General features: G+C 44.7%; 1 protein-coding gene across 3 annotated transcripts in view; it reads left to right on the forward strand.

The window, feature by feature from the left end:
* The first annotated feature begins 1,000 nt into the window (after window positions 1–1,000).
* rbfa (ribosome binding factor A) overlaps window positions 1,001–16,432 on the forward strand; it is a 41,453-nt gene continuing 26,021 nt past the window's right edge. For all 3 annotated transcript variants that reach the window (XM_068057346.1, XM_068057361.1, XM_068057351.1), the window contains exons 1-2: window positions 1,001–1,371; window positions 11,116–11,158. In XM_068057346.1, coding sequence (XP_067913447.1) covers window positions 1,205–1,371; window positions 11,116–11,158 — 210 coding nt within the window. In that variant the 5' untranslated portion in view covers window positions 1,001–1,204. The remainder of the gene's footprint in view (window positions 1,372–11,115; window positions 11,159–16,432) is intronic.

The following is a 16,432-nucleotide window of genomic DNA, read 5'->3' on the forward strand; positions in this document are numbered from 1 at the left end:
TAGGTCAGATAACCAAAAACTTTGTCAAAGAGGTAGGTTTTAAAGCGTGTCTTAAAGGAGGAAACGAGGTAGAGAGGCAGAGAGGCGTAGGGAGGGTATTCCAGAACTTAGGGCCTAGGCAACTGAAGGCACAGCCACCAATGGTGGAGCAATTAAAATCGGGGATGCTCAAGAGGCCAAAATCAGAGGAGCACAGATATCTTGGAGGATTGTGAGGCTGTAGCTCAACAAACTGTCAGAGAGAAGGTAACCAGATAGCCATACAAGAGATAAGCGAAGGAATGATCTCATAGGACTGGAGTCTAGTATAGGAGGGGTCCATCTTAAGTTTGTATTCCCCTGTAATTGGACAACTGAATGGGTAAACATAATTGAACGAATGATTGCTGTGAAGTATCCACCGGCCTCTAACATAAGGTATATAAACAGGCAGTCGAGAAGAGAAGGGGGGCAGACGGAGGAGAGCTCCCTGAGGTGGATCAATGCTAGCTTTGGCTTAACACCTCAGCCAGCTTGAGAGACGACCGAAGAAGAGATCATTACCAAAGGCTGAAAAGATCAAACTACTCTGTCTCGTCATCCTTCCATCCAATCCAAGGCCAGTAAACCATTCTCTCCTGTTATGAATCATATGTCTACTTTGTCTATTCCGATTATGTGTTACATCTGAACAAATTGCTCAATAAACCACTTGTGACTCCTCGAACTTTCTGGGTAATCTGTGACCCTTGATCAAATCCTACGTTTTCACTTACTATGCCATTAAAATTAACACACCTCTGAATGCATCAGTTTTAACTTTATCAGCCACCTTTAGTGCAGGGCAAGTTCCCTAAATTTACACCATTATATTGATTTCAGTGCCAAGTCTACGGTCGAAAACTGCAACAATGACCGCAAACTTCAACTTTAAATGGAATACACGGCTAGCTGGAGCTGGTGAGAGCGCGCATGTGCACTATTGGCAGGCAATGTGGGATGGGACGCGCATGCGCAGAACTCTCAGGTGCCGTGTGGCTGGCAGCATTGGTGGCAGTTGCTGAGACGTTGAAGGCAGAAGTGGTTTTTGTTACAACGGGAGTTTCGGGTAGAAGTTACTTCCAACCCCGTCTTCTTGAGATAGCGCGCATGGTTGCAGACGGGTCATTCTCCTTTTCCTCACGTCTGTAAAGGTTACGCGTCCTGGGGCCGACTAGTCGGCCCGATGGCGGCAGTTGGAGTGGTGAGCGCAGTGCGCAGGTGTGTGACGCGTGCTGACTGCTGCAAATTCCCGGGTCTGTTCGGGAGTGAGCCTCAGTGCAGACATGTGCAAACTACTGGCTGCGTGCTTGCAAAGAAAAGCTTACTAAAGAAATTCCTCTCCAAAACAAAGTGAGTACTTTGTCCATACCCGATTTATAATTTATTAATGAGTGCCAATTGGCTAGATTTGCAATTCGTGTAACATTTTTGGATGGGGTGACTGTAGAGAGAGTATATAATTTGTTTAAAAATCCCTGCTCCCACTGTGATAATAGATGTTGTAATTGTTGCACGTGTATTTTTAAACTGTTACAAATATACGACAGCGTGTCTCCTTAAGTGCAACATTTTTGTTTAGTTATTACATTATTGATGCATAATATAACAAAAAACAATGTAACAAGCCTTGCAAAAGAACTTGGGAAAAGTATAGAAAAGAGCTAATCTATTCCATCCATTCTAACTAGAATCTTAGTCTGTTGGAGTGGTGAGCAAAACAGGCAGATACTTATGAATAGAGTTTTGCTTTGTCCAAATTGAGAACTATAACAATTGATATAAATTCTTAGCTTCATGATTGCATTGCACAAAACTGATAAATTAACATTGTAATATCAGATGTGACTACATAATACTGTTAAGTGGGCCTTTCATAGACTGTAGTACCCATTAACTGGCAGGAGTTCATTTCAAATATAACGAATTATGATGGAAGATGATTTGGGAACGGAGTTTAAAAAGTTGACTAACTACAACAAAGCTGACCATGGAACAAATGTACATTGCTGATGGTACAAAGCAACCACTTTTAGGCAATCTTGTTGATAAAGCTGTGAACAGATGAGTTCAGCAGGTTTATTCTGTAACCTAGAATCAAGACCAACAAAAAGTCTAACCATTATAAATTAGTACAATTAATATATCTGGTGAATCAGTGATTTCCATTCAAAATGCACATAGAATTTATGTATGCCATATTGTATAAAATAGCTTTCAAAGAAAAGCCTGTGGAATATAAATCTGATCACTTCCATTATATCATCACTGTAACATCTTTACAGCAAAATGGAGGCAGGTTGATAGGACTGAGAGTGAGCATGTCATGGAGAGATACAGCACTGAAACAGGCCCTTCGGCCCACCAAGTCTGTGCCGACCATCAACCACCCATTTATGCTAATCCTACATTAATCCCATATTCCCTACCACATCCCCACCTTCCCTCAATTCTCCTACCACCTACCTACACTAGGGGCAATTTACAATGGCCAATTTACCTATCAACCTGCAAGTCTTTGGCTGTGGGAGGAAACTGGAATATTTGGCGGAAACCCATGCAATCACAGGGAGAACTTGCAAACTCCGCACAGGCAGTACCCAGAACAGAACCTGGGTTGCTGGAGCTGTGAGGCTGCAGTGCTAACCACTGTGCCACTGTACTGTCCATTTTCACTGGGAGATGAAAGTACTAACCGTGCCTACTATATAAATTGTCAGCTGAAAGATGAACACAAATGGTTTACCTCTACAAAGCCGGCAACAGATTGTGTTGAATAAACCTTAGCAAACAAGATTTTTTTCTCATCTGTCAACATTCTGGAAGGACTGTGCTGTACTAGGTCATGTGCTCAATACTTTAGAACATAGGCTGGAATTTTACACCCCTCAAACGAGCAGAGTTTACACCCCCTCCTGCTCCCATTGCCAATTTATGCAGGGTGGCGGCAGCCAATTAACTGGTAATTAAGGGCCTCTGCCCACCGACACGGGTATTTTACCCTTGGCTGGCATGTGGCTGAGGCCTCATAAAGCCTGCCTGATGAAACCAGGTGGCCGCCTTGTAGGCTGGGGAGGCTTTCCTGATTGGGCACCCTGTTCCCCGTGGAGGGCTGCCCCCGAAGCCTCAACCGCCCCCAACGCACAGCACTCCCTCTGACCCACCTCCCTTGCTGGGGCCCGACCAACTGTCGCTGGCAAGGCCCTAAAAACGTAACTTTCCGGAGCCATCCTTCATCTTTTCCGACGGCTGGGTGTAGTCCGGCAGTGGCCACTGCTATCGGTGCTGCTGCTGGAACTAAGAGCTGCTAGCCTGCTGATTGGTTGACAGCTCCATTAGGCAGGACTTCCTGCCTCAGGCGGTAGAAGTCCCGCCCAAGGCCAATTAATAGCCTGGGGAGCGGAAAATCCCAGTCCAGCTCCCCAGGCTTGGCGGTGGCGGGCTCGCTACCAACTTTTCGGCTGGTGGACGGGCCTCCTGCCCAACAAAAAATTCCGGCCGTGGTGTCAGATCTGTGTATGACTGAACTATTGAATGAACTGCATAAAATGTTTTGAAGTTGGACAGAATCATGCATAAACATGTGCTGCAGTACACTTTCTTCTCCATTGGAACAGTTCCACATTTGCTGCAGGGACTTTTTCACATTTCACTGTTTTTGAATGAGAAATCTAGGCTCTACTGTTCTTGAATGACCATTTCTTTTACAACATCGTCCATTTCAACATATAACATCAGGGCTTCCCACTGCTTTGCCCATGCCTAAGCAATGAAGTATCTAATAATCACAGGACATCCTGCAGATGTTCATTCATCATTCTTGAATCTAGTTATCTGATAATGAAGCTAAGCAGCTGGCAAAGACATGCCACACTGCTCGCACCTGAAGTGCAGTGATTGTAGTTATTGGGTCTTAACAGATGCCTTTGAATGTCAGTGCATGAGAAATGGCTCACTGGAACACAAGTAGTCTGGGCTTGCATTCAAAAGCCTGCACATGGCTGTGCCACAATCTGGTCAACCCCATGTAAACACAGGTAGTCTTTGAAGTCCATTAGAAATGCAAAGTCCATCAATCATGTTTCCTTGTAGAGTTCTGGTAGAGTACTTTCATTCTACTTCATAAAAAGGTATGTTCACGCCAGGCAATGACAGCCAACATATATACAGCTGATCCTTGATTGTTTTAACAAAGTGACTCCTGACAACGCAGTGGCCCGCCAACGTCATCAGAGCGCTCCAAGCTGCGCACATGGACAAACGGTCACCTGCTCTCAGAGATTCTGTGCATGCGCAGCCTACATCTTGCCAGGACTAATTGGCGCATGTGTGGCAAAACGCCATTGCGTAGCGCCAAAGTCATTACGTTTCTGGGCCTGGTCAGTGTTAGTGCATGTGTGGTAAAGCATCACCGCGTACTGCAATTGCATTGGGTATTCGTTCCCACCCCACTGGCCACTCTCCCCCCTCAGCAACTCGCTCCAGGCCTCGTTGCTTTCTCCCCCTACCCCCTCACTCCCACTGGCTGCCTCCCTCGCTCAGTCGCTCTCTGCAGACCTTGCTACTGCTTCCCCCGCCACCACCTCCCCACTCCCCTCGGCTGATTGCTCCCCGCTGCTCGCTTCCCCCACCCCCCTCCCCTAGCCACTAACTTTAGGCCGCTTTGCTTTCCTCCTCTCGTCCACTTGCTCCTAAGTTACCCCTTGTGGCCCATCTTGCTTCGGGCAGTGTGCAGAGAACAATTGAACATGGGAACAATGTTCAAGAGGAGGGAAGCGGCGTGGCCTAGAGCTGGCGTCTGGGAGGGGGGGAGTGAGCGGGGGGTGGGGTGGGGAGTGCAGAGAGCAGCGGCGAGGTGCAGAGCGACTGGCTGACAGAGGGGGGGAACCGGCTTAAGGGAAGGCAGTGGGGAACCAGTGGTGAGAAAATGGGTGGAGGAGTGATGGATAGAGAGACACACAATGGCAAGGGGGAGCGGGGGACTGTTGGGGATTGGATGGAGGCAGCAATGGCAGCCACTGAGTGGATTTTCGGGTTCCATTTGTTTTTCTGTGATAAATTGAGCGGTGCCATCTTTAATCCTGGCAGCTGCCTGAACGTCGCAGACAGTGACGTTCCAGTGGAAGAGGCTGCATTTGTGCATGTGTTAGTACTGTTCCATCTAGTGGTTGCATTGTCAGCAAACGCAGCCTTGTTTTAATGGCTCCAGCATATTTCAGAATTGGCCTGGTTGAGACCTTGACAGACAAGTCCATGATTGGCTGCAGGTTGGTCACTTTCTTGCCAAAATTGTTTGATGTGCAATGCAGTAGTAGCTGATGAGTGGAGTACATCTCCAACACAAGTGATGACAATATTGTGTTCACTTCTGAGTTGCCATTATCCATAAGAAACAGCAAAAGGCAGTTCATACTTTTGATGACCAATTTGAAAAGTTCCTTGACACAGTACGGCTGATTTTAACTATTGGTCATTGTGTAAAACGGGCGTAGTAGATCAGCTATTTGTTACACATCCTATTTGATTTTTTTCTTTTCAGTGGAAATTAAATAGGCCAGGATGCATGACAGGAAGCCCATCTGTTATATTCCGTTTAGTGTTGGTGGCTGAAGTTAAAATCAGTTCTTGTCTCTCCTCAAACTTGGCTGCAGCATTGTCAATGGTCAGAATAGTTACCTCAGATCCTAATCACTTTACACATGCAATTATCTTCCAAATGCTAAAAGAGGTCAGATCCTGTCAACAAAGTATTACTCCAAGTGGAATACATTGCTTTTGATTCCTTGGGCTTTTTCAGCCATTTGTTCTGTGTGGTCCTTAGATGGTTATTCACCATTCATTGTTTTGAGTTGCATGACCAATGAATACTGGTGCACTCTGCTTCTCTGGCCTGACCAATTTCTGCCATGATCTTCACACTTTGCTTCAGATAATGCACCTTTTGTAGATCTGCCACACCAACACGAACTGGCCCACTGCCCTCTGCATTGCTGTTTGCTAGTTGGAAAACATGGTGCTGCAATGAGTTTATTCTTTGCTTTCCAACTATTCCTCAGCTCTTAACAAATTTTCCCTCCAGTTTGATCTCTTAGTGCCTTTGTACTCAATATTCCACACAATTCATGACGTATAAGGCTAAGACCTTGTTCACATGTTCCACACAAAGGTACTTATTTAAGAGATAGCCCTTTTTGAATCTGTTTTCTGTTTCTTGGAACCCCTGTTTGCTAGTCCCACCAGACAAGATGACTAAGAGGAGGAGGATGCTCTGTAACATTTATAACTTGGGAACAAACTTCTCTTTAACAATACTGAGAGATTTAGCAATGTTGAGTGAATTCTAATTATCTGGCAATTCATACTTTCCATTTGGAAAACAATCATTGTATGAAACCATTCTTAACTCATGAATTTTAAGTGCTGACAATGCTGTGGACCCCACGATTGTTGATTTTTGCAAGATGTGAGAAATTTAAACAAGTTTAAAGTTACCTTTTAAATTTTCCATGTGAGAAACAAGCCTTTAAACAAAATATTTCCTGAAACCTCAGCAGTTGCAGGCGTGAGTAATATATTGTAGATCTGTTCCCCACCCCCCAGTCAACCTGCTCAAATACTCAGTCATACAAAAATGTGCTGACCCACAGCTCAGCAATTGTCTATTTTCTGGCTGATGCTCTCTGTTCAGTCTCCGAGATACAACTGGCGCTCTCTGGTCCATTTTCTCTGCCTTGTGAATGTTTGATTTTGACTTTAGCTTTAAGAATTTCTTAGAATTGGGGATTGGAAAAGCCTGCTCCCTTGTTGACAGAAAAGGGCTACTTTCCTCACTGCTGAATTTAGGCCTTAAATCCAGCAATATGAGATTGAACTTTTCCAATCCTTCAGGGCCAGGAAGTTCAAAAAGCTGAAACCAGAAGCACAAGAAGTCAATATTGAAATGCACAGTGAAGAAACAGGAAATGTATCATTAGGGCCTTATGGGTCAGGTAACTGAAGCTTGTGGGTCAGGTCTGAACCAGGACCTGAAGTTTTAACACAAGAAATAGGAGTGGGAGTCGAGCATTTGGCCCTTCGAGCCTGCTCCACCATTCAGTACATTCATGGCTGATCTTGGGCTTTAACTCCACTTTGCTACATGCTCCCCATATCCCTTGATTCCCTGAGAGACCAGAAATCTGTCTATCCCAGCCTTAAATATATTAAATGATGGAGCATCCACAACCTTCTGGGGTAGAGGATTCTAAAGATTCATAACCCTTTGAGTGAAATAATTCCTCCTTATCTGAGTCCTAAATGATCGGCCCCTTATCCTGAGACTGTGCCTCCATGCCCTAGGCTCCCTGACCAGCAGAAACAATCTCACCATCCACCCCATCAAGTCTGTTTAGTTTAGTTTAGAGATACAGCACTGAAACAGGCCCTTCGGCCCACCGAGTCTGTGCCGACCATCAACCACCCATTTATACTAATCCTACACTAATTCCATATTCCTACCACATCCCCACCTATCCCTATATTTCCCTACCACCTACCTATACTAGGGGCAATTGCTAATGGCCAATTTACCTATCAACCTGCAAGTCTTTTGGCATGTGGGAGGAAACCGGAGCACCCGGAGGAAACCCACGCAGACACAGGGAGAACTTGCAAATTCCACACAGGCAGTACCCAGAATTGAACCCGGGTCGCTGGAGCTGTGAGGCTGCGGTGCTAACCACTGCGCCACTGTGCCGCCTTCAGAATCTTGTATGTTTCATTGAGATCGCCTCTCATTCTTGTAAACTCCAAAGAATATAGGCCCAATTTACTCAGTCTTTCATCATAAGACAACCTTCTCATCCCAGGGACCAATTTAGTGAACCTTTGCTGTGCCACCTCCAGTGCAGGTATATCCTTCCTTAAATGTGGTGACCAAAACTGCACACGTATTCCAGATGTGGAATCTCCAAGGCCCTGTACAATTATAGCAAGACTTCTTTATTCCTGTACTCCAATCCCCTTTCAGTGGAAACCTTAAGTATTAAGCTGTAAGGAAAATAAGCAGGAGGAGCAGTCAAAACGATGAATAAAACTTTTATGAAAAAAAGGTTGACTACAAATCTTGTGGCTTGTGAGCTCAAGTGCATAACAAACTAGGAAGCTATTTCAAGTTTTTTTTAATATCATCTGAATCCCTTTCTAAATTGTCATCTAGTATTGGACGAGCACAAATTTGCTCCAACTAAATATTGTGAAGACAGAAGTCATTGTCATTGGATCCTGCTACTACCAACTCTATTTCCTTGCCACTAACTCCACCCCTCTCCCTGGCAGCTGTCTGAGGCTGAAGCAGTGTGTCCACACCCTGAGATGAGCTGCTGGCCATATATCCGCACCATCACCCAAGACAGACTATTTCCACCTCCATAATATCGTCTGACTCAGTCCCTGCCTCAGCTCATCTGCAGTTGAAACCCTGATTCATGCCTTTGCTACCTCTGGACATGACTATTCCATCACATTCCTGACCAACCTCTTAACTTCCACCCTCCATAAACTTAAGCTCAAATAAAACTCTGTCCGTATCCTAACTCGCACCAAGTCCCGTTCACCAATCACCCCTGTGCTGACTGACCTTTGTTGGCTCCCAGTGAAGCAATACCTTGATTTTTAATAAAAGCAAAATACTCCGGATGCTGGAAATCTGAAATAAAAACAAGAAATGCTGGAAATACTCAGCAGGTCTGGCAGCATCTGTGGAGAGAGAAGCAGAGTTAATGTTTCGGGTCACTGACCCGAAACGTTAACTCTGCTTCTCTCTCCACAGATGCTGCCAGACCTGCTGAGTATTTCCAGCATTTCTTATCCTTGATTTTTAAAATTGTCATCCTTGTTTTCAAATCCCTCCATGGCCTTGCCTCTCCCTAGCTCTGTAATCTCCTCCAGCTCCTCAACTCTCATATCTGCAACCTTCCAATTCTGGCCTTTTGCGCATCCCCGATTTAATCGCTCTAGCATTGAAGGCTGTGCCTTCAGCTGCTGAGGCCTTAAGTTCTGAAGTTCCTTCCCTATGCCTCTCCACCTCTCTTCCTCTCTTTCCTCCTTTGAAGACATTCCTTAAAACCTACCTCTTTGCCCAAGCTTTTGATCATCTGCCCTGATAACGCCTTATATGGCTCGGTGTCGTATTTCATTTGATAATGCTCCTGTGAAGTGCCTTGGGATGTTTTACTACATTCAAGGCGCATGTCTTTGTTCCATTAGACCATTGCTTTGTGAGCACTCCCTGGTGTTCATTTTTCTCCATGTTGGTGTATGTATGTGCTTGGCACTCTACTGTGACAGTGATGGGAAGAAATACATTAGGCATAGGAAATAACATCTGAAAATTTTCATCAAGTCCATTTTTTTTAATTTTAAAAGATTATATTTGGAAACTTACAATTAAAGGCACATTACCTTGTTAATAGTGGTAGAATCTCTAATACTGAAATACTGTAGTGATTGGTCAACCCCCAAATTATAGGTCCCAATCTTGAGGCTGCTATAGACTGAGTGTTTTGATCTGGTGCGGGAATAAAGGGAAGCGATGAAAAGAATAAAATACAACCCTTGATTTACTTTGTAAAGTTAAAAATGTGATGACCTGCTTAACTATGGAAAGCAAGTCTTAAGGTTGAGAGGTGTTGAGCCTGGATGAGGAGTAGGTATTGAGACTGTTTCTGTAAGGTTTTGAATTTCTCTTCAATTTTCAAAAGTTCCCACCTGATCTCTTTGTACTTGAATCCCAGTTGTGTCTGCTACCTTGTTAATCAGTGCCCCCACCATGAAACACCTCTAATGACTGACCAAACTTTCTTCGAGCTCAGTCATTAATTTACCATCTTTTCAAAAAAAAAATTATACTGGTTTTAATCAAAAGTATAAGTCAATACTTGGCGGAATGCAACGAGTAACGGTTGTTCTACTAAGATACAATCTTTGTTTTAGTCACTCCGTCACAACTGTAATACTATTTGTTAGAGCAAATTGTTCAGTGTTTTAAAATACCTTTTCTTTCTGCATGTGCATGCTTTGTAAGGTATCTCTGTAATGCCCTCCAGCCCTTGGAGTTATCTACGCTCCTCCAATTCTGGCCTGTTGAGCATCCTGGATTTTAATCCCTCCACCATTGGCAGCCATGCCTTCAGCTGTTGAAGCTCTATGCTCTGGAATTCCCACTCCAAACCTCTCCGCTGCTCTGCCTTTCTTTCCTGTTTTAAGACACTCCTTAAAACCCTAGCTTTCCGACCAAACTTTTGGTAATCTGCCCTATTATCTCCTTCATGTGACTCAGTATCAAGTTTTGTTTGTTAGCGCTCCTATGAAGCACCACGTTAAAGGCGTTGTATAAATACAAGTGGCCTACTGTGCCTACACATTGTTCACACAACCTTATTCTGATTTCTCACCTGCTGCCCCCCCCCCCCACCCCGACCATTGAATGATCTTTTTAAAAAAAATTAAAAGTGTGAATCAAGCTATCAAATTGCCAGTTTTAATCTCAGTTAGTATATTGGACCATTGGAGAATGCTGTGTGGTTTGTAAATAAATAATGATGAAAATGTATCTTATTGATCTTCAGGAAATAATCCAGTGTAACTTCTAAAACTGGCCATTCAATTGCTTCTTTAGGTATATTACAGGAAAGTTTCTGTGTTTAAAAAAAATACAGCGATTGCTGGAAGACCTCCTTTCAATGCTAATTTATTTTGATGTCATTTTAATATCAGTGGAATAAAAACAAACTGATATTTTGGATAACTACATTGGTATGGGAAATTATTAATGATTTTAAAATGAATCCTAAACCATTACATCCCAACCTTCATTGAAATTACAGAACTTGGGTTAAGCTCGCCACCATCATGCACATTCCTGTCCACACTTGCAAAACTTTCAAAAGTTTCCTGGGGGCATAACTCTGCATGTGTGCGCTTAATTGGTGGTAGAATTATGACTCAACAACAGCAATGTAACTGGGTAGCTCCCAGCCTCGGTGATATAACAACAGCCTAAAACTGTACCTTACTTGTTTATATGCTCAGTCTGTTGTTTTCTATGCTTCAATATAGGAAGAAGTTTTGGTATGAAAGCCCTACACTGGGATCACAACTGGTAAGAATAGTTATAGTAAAGAAACAAATGCGATTTACAACTAAGGACTGACATAGTATTTTTCTGAACAAAATAAAGTAGTTCTGTTCTTTGAGTCATGCAAGAAATCTGCTTGGTATGTTCATGTGGTTTCTCTAGTAGGGAAGAGATTCAATAGCACTCATCGATCCTCCAGCTGTTTATTGCCACCACCACCCCCGCCCCCGCTCCATTTTACGTCACCCCGCTGCCACCATCCGGCTCGTTGGGGTGGCGTAAAATTCTGGCCTTTATCTTTAGTCATTCAGGAAGCTTTTGCTTTTGATGCCCTTCCTTTTCTCTCTTGTGGGAACGTGTCTCGCCTGTACCCAAACTATCTCTTTGAAGCCTCACCCCCATTGCTCATTTACTGTTTTACATGGCAATCTTTATTCCAGTCCACCTGGGCCAGATCCCTTTTCAGATCGCTGAAATTAGGTTCCTCCAGTTGAGTATTTTCACATTTGATATTTCCTGGTCCTTTTCATAACTAAGCTAAACCTTAATAACATTGTGATCACTGTCACATGCTCTTCCATTGAAACATACTCCACTTGCCCCACTTCATTCCCAGAACTAGATCCAGCACGGTTTCCTTTCTAGTTGGCCCCCTAGAAACATATTGATCGAGATTTCTCTTGACAACTTTACAGGAATTCCTCTCCCTCTGTCCTTTTGCTGTAAATTTTCCCAGTCTATATTAGGGAAATTGAAGTTCCCCATTATCACTACCTTGAAGTTCTTGCATCTTTCTGCATTTTGCCTTCAACTTTGCTCCTCTACTTCCTACTACTGACCTATACTATACACCTAGCAGCAGACTAGCTTCTCTATTGTTCCTTAATTCTAATCAAATGGACTTTGTTTGAACCCTCATGTTAGTAGTGTACATCATCCCTTTCTAGTGCTGTAACAGTATCTTTGATTAATATTGTCACCCCTTCCTTTTTATCCCCTTCTGTATCTTTCCTGAATACATTGTAGCCAGGAATATTAAGTACTCATTCCTCCCCTTGTTTGGCCAAGGTTCATCCTGGTGCTGCTCCATCTGCCAAATTAGTTTAAATCCTCCAGCCAACCTGCTAGCACTAGTTAACCTATTAGGAAGGCAATAGGGTTTTAGGTTGTAATACTAGGACAGTGCAAAATAAAACGTAAACACTATGCTTGGCTACAAAATGCTTTAGCATGGCTGCACGTGGACTATTGTCAGGTTTTGGTCCGCACATAGAGTCATCGAGAGATACAGCACCGAAACAGGCCCTTTGGCCCACCGAGTCCTTGCCGACCATCAACCACCCATTTATACCCATTTGGGGCGGCACAGTGGCGCAGTGGTTAGCACCGCAGCCTCACAGCTCCAGGGACCCGGGTTCGATTCTGGGTACTGCCTGTGTGGAGTTTGCAAGTTCTCCCTGTGTCTGCGTGGGTTTCCTCCGGGTGCTCCGGTTTCCTCCCACATGCCAAAGACTTGCAGGTTGATAGGTTAATTGGCCATTAGCAATTGCCCCTAGTATAGGTAGGTGGTAGGGAAATATAGGGACATGTGGGGATGTGGTAGGAATATGGAATTAGTGTAGGATTAGTATAAATGGGTGGTTGATGGTCGGCACAGACTCGGTGGGCCGAAGGGCCTGTTTCAGTGCTGTATCTCTAAACTAAACTAAACTATACTAATCCCATATTAATCCCATTTTTCCCTCTCATATCCCCACCTTCCCTCAATTCTCCTACCACCTACCTACACTAGGGGCAGTTTTTTTTACAATGGCCAATTTACTTATCAACCATGATGTGAGATATCACACCTGGAGAAGGTGCAGAGGAGGGTAACCAAAATATCATCTTAGGAACTCTTACTTAGCAGAATTGGCTACAGGATTTGGGGTTTTCCTTTTAGAGGAACACCGATTTAGAGAGCCTGCAATTGAGAAAATGAAAATATTAGTTTCATTTGGATAGGTTTTTTGAAATGGATAGGGATGGACCACAAGTCATGTAAATAAAATTCTTTAGGCAAGTAATTATCTTAGATCAGGGGTCTGCAACTTTTGGCTCTGGAGCCATATGCAGCTCATTAAGGACTCATGCAGCTCCTGACCTTGATCAATCAAACCCATTTTGATGGTAATTAAATGCCTTGTTTAGTTTTCTTAAACTTTTATTAACATTTTACTTATGAGAAAGTATCATTCAATTAACTTTTTTTGTAAAAACCTTTAAAATGTAGTTGAAATGTGTCTCTTATTTTTCATTATTATTGGCATTTGAGTAACAGCATTACGGCACTTAAGATATTGCGTTTTTGACAAAAAATTTTAAAATTGCTTTTGTTATTAGCGGAGAAATGGCAGATGGAGTTTAATCCGGACAAATGTGAGAAGTATACAGTAAATGGCAGAACCCTTAGGAGTATTGACAGGCAGAGAGATTTGGGCGTACAGGTCCACAGGTCACTGAAAGTGGCAACGCAGGTGGATAAAGTAGTCAAGAAGGCATACGGCATGCTTGCCTTCATCGGTCGGGGCATAGAGTATAAAAATTGGCAGGTCCTGCAGCAGCTGTACAGAACTTTAGTTAGGCCATACTTAGAATATTGTGTGCAATTCTGGTCGCCACACGACCAGAAGGACGTGGAGGCTTTGAAGAGGGTACAGAAGAGGTTTACCAGGATATTGCCTGGTCTGAAGGGCATTAGCTATGAGGAGAGGTTGGATAAACTCGGATTGTTTTCACTGGAACAACGGAGGTGGAGGGGCGACATGATAGAGGTTTACAAAGTTATGAGCGGCATGGACAGAGTGGATAGTCAGAAGCTTTTTCCCCAGGGTGGAAGAGTCAGTTACTAGGGGACATAGGTTTAAGGTGAGAGGGGCAATGTTTAGAGGGGATGTGCGAGGCAAGTTCTTTACACAGAGGGTGGTGAGTGCCTGGAACTTGTTGCTGGGGGAGGTGGTGGAAGCAGGTACCATAGAGACGTTTAAGAGACATCTTGACAAATACATGAATAGGATGGGAATAGAGGGATACGGACCCCGGAAGTGCAGAAGGTTTTAGTTTAGACAGGCATCAAGATCGGCGCAGGCTTGGAGGGCCGAATGGCCTGGTCCTGTGCTGTACTGTTCTTTGTTGGTTTTGTACTGACCTCTATGTTAGATGTTAGTAAGTATTTCTTTTCAGAGAGTCCTCTCTCTCTCTCGAGCAGATTACAAAGCATTCAATGAGTATGGTTTTCACGCAGTCCTTTAAGAAGAAGGTAGATAAGTTCCCAGGGTATGGATGAGAAACTATAGTTTTCAGTGGACTGGACAAGGCTAAGGGGAGATTTACAGTTCAGTTTTAAAATGATGAAATGTTTGTTCTGGTCAGTAGGAAAGGACTGTTTCTATTTTCGGAGTTATAGAGTCATAGGGCTGAATTTTATGCCGCCCCAGCGGGTCAGTTGATGGCGTGGGGGCAGCATAAAATTCAGCGGCAGGCTCCGGGAAGCCTAACCGCCCCGCTTCCGCCTCTGGACAAGTTTATGGCGTCGGGCAAGGGGTGGGAAATGGCCCGCCCGCTGAGGCCAATCCTGGCCACTTAACGGCCCTTGCCTGCCTCCACGGGTATTTTGCCCATTGCAAGCACGCGTGCTGGGGACGTGAAAGGCCACTCAGCGATAGCTGCCAGCCTTTCCGCGCCCCAGGGTTGCCATGACAATCAGGCACAGGGTGCCCGAATGCGGGCCGCCCCTGCCTCCCAGCCCACCTCCTGGATCCAAGATGCCCCCCCTCCCCTCCCAAACGACCACTCCAGCCTCCCAGGGAAGGACCGATCCTCCTGGTGAGGCAACCTTAACTTACCTTCCCTCCAGGCTCCTTGGCGTCGGCTAGGTTGCAGTCTCAGCAGTGGCCACCGCTCCCGGTTGAGCTGCTGGGACTAAGAGCTGTCGGCCCGCTGATTGGCCGGCAGCTCACGGAGGCGGCACCTCCTCCCTCAAGTGGGTGGAAGTCCCACCTCGGGGCACTTAAAGCCCGGGGACCTGTAAAATGCAGGACGGATCCCTGGGCTAGGTGGAAGCGGGTTCACCACCGACTTTCACGTCGATGACGAATTCCCATCCATCTAAGGTAAAATTCAGCCCATAGAGTTATACAGTACAGAAACAGGCCCTTCGGCCCATTGTGTCTCTGCCAGCCATCAATCACCTATCTAGTCTAATCCTATTTTCCAGCATTTGGCCCATAGCCTTAAGGTCAGGCCTTTTCCCAGAAAAAGGGATCTATTGGCCCCTGTGTCCCGGAAAATTACTATGGGCTTGCTTGCCCCACTCGAGGGGTATGGGGTTACTTTCTCTTCAGACACAAAACCCTGATCACCTTCAGGAATCCTATTAAATTTTCCTGCAGTTGTTGTAGTAAGCCCCGTAGGTCTCACTCTTACTGCAGTTAAAGCTACAGCTTGCTCTGCAGTGCTTTCCATCACTTCACTGAGTGGCTGTGCCCTGATTAACCCTACAGGTTTTCCCTTTAGTTCCCCAGCAATCAGCTTTTAGATGCCCTGCTTTATTACAATGGAAGCAAAGGGGCAGGAGGTTTAGGGGGGATTTGAGGAAAAGAATTTTCACCCAGAGGGTGGTTGGAATCTGGAACACACAGCCTGAAGGGGTGCTGGAGGTCATGGTGACCTTAACAGCAACAGCTATCTATTCTGATCCCATTTTCCAACACTTGGCCCGTAGCCTTGTATGCTATGGCGTTTCAAGTGCTCACCTAAATACTACTTAAATGTTGAGGGTTCCTGCCTCTACCACCCCTTCAGGCAGTGTGTTCCAGATTCCAAGCACCCTCTGGGTGAAAAAAAAATTCTTCAAATCCCCTCTAAACTTCCTGCCCCTTACCTTAAATTGATGTCCCCTGGTTATTGACACTTTTGCTAAGGAAAATGTTTCTTCCTGTCTACCCTATCTACGCCCCTCATAATTTTGTATACTTCAATCAGGTCCCCCCTCAGCCTTCTTTGCTCTAAGGAAAACAACCCTAGCCTAGCCAAGCCAGTCTCTCTTCATAGCTGAAATGATCCAGTCCAGGCAACAGCCTGGTGAATCTTCTCTGCACCCTCTCCAGTGCAATCACATCCTTCCTATAGTGTAGCAACCAGAACTGTACACAGTACTCCATCTGTGGCCTAACTAGCATTTTATACAGCTCCATCATAACCTCCCTGCTCTTATATTCTTGTATGCCTTGGCTAATAAAGGCAAATATCCCATATGCC

Source organism: Heterodontus francisci, chromosome 2 (assembly GCF_036365525.1).
Source record: "Heterodontus francisci isolate sHetFra1 chromosome 2, sHetFra1.hap1, whole genome shotgun sequence".
In the NCBI taxonomy this organism is placed as follows: Eukaryota; Metazoa; Chordata; class Chondrichthyes; order Heterodontiformes; family Heterodontidae; genus Heterodontus; species Heterodontus francisci.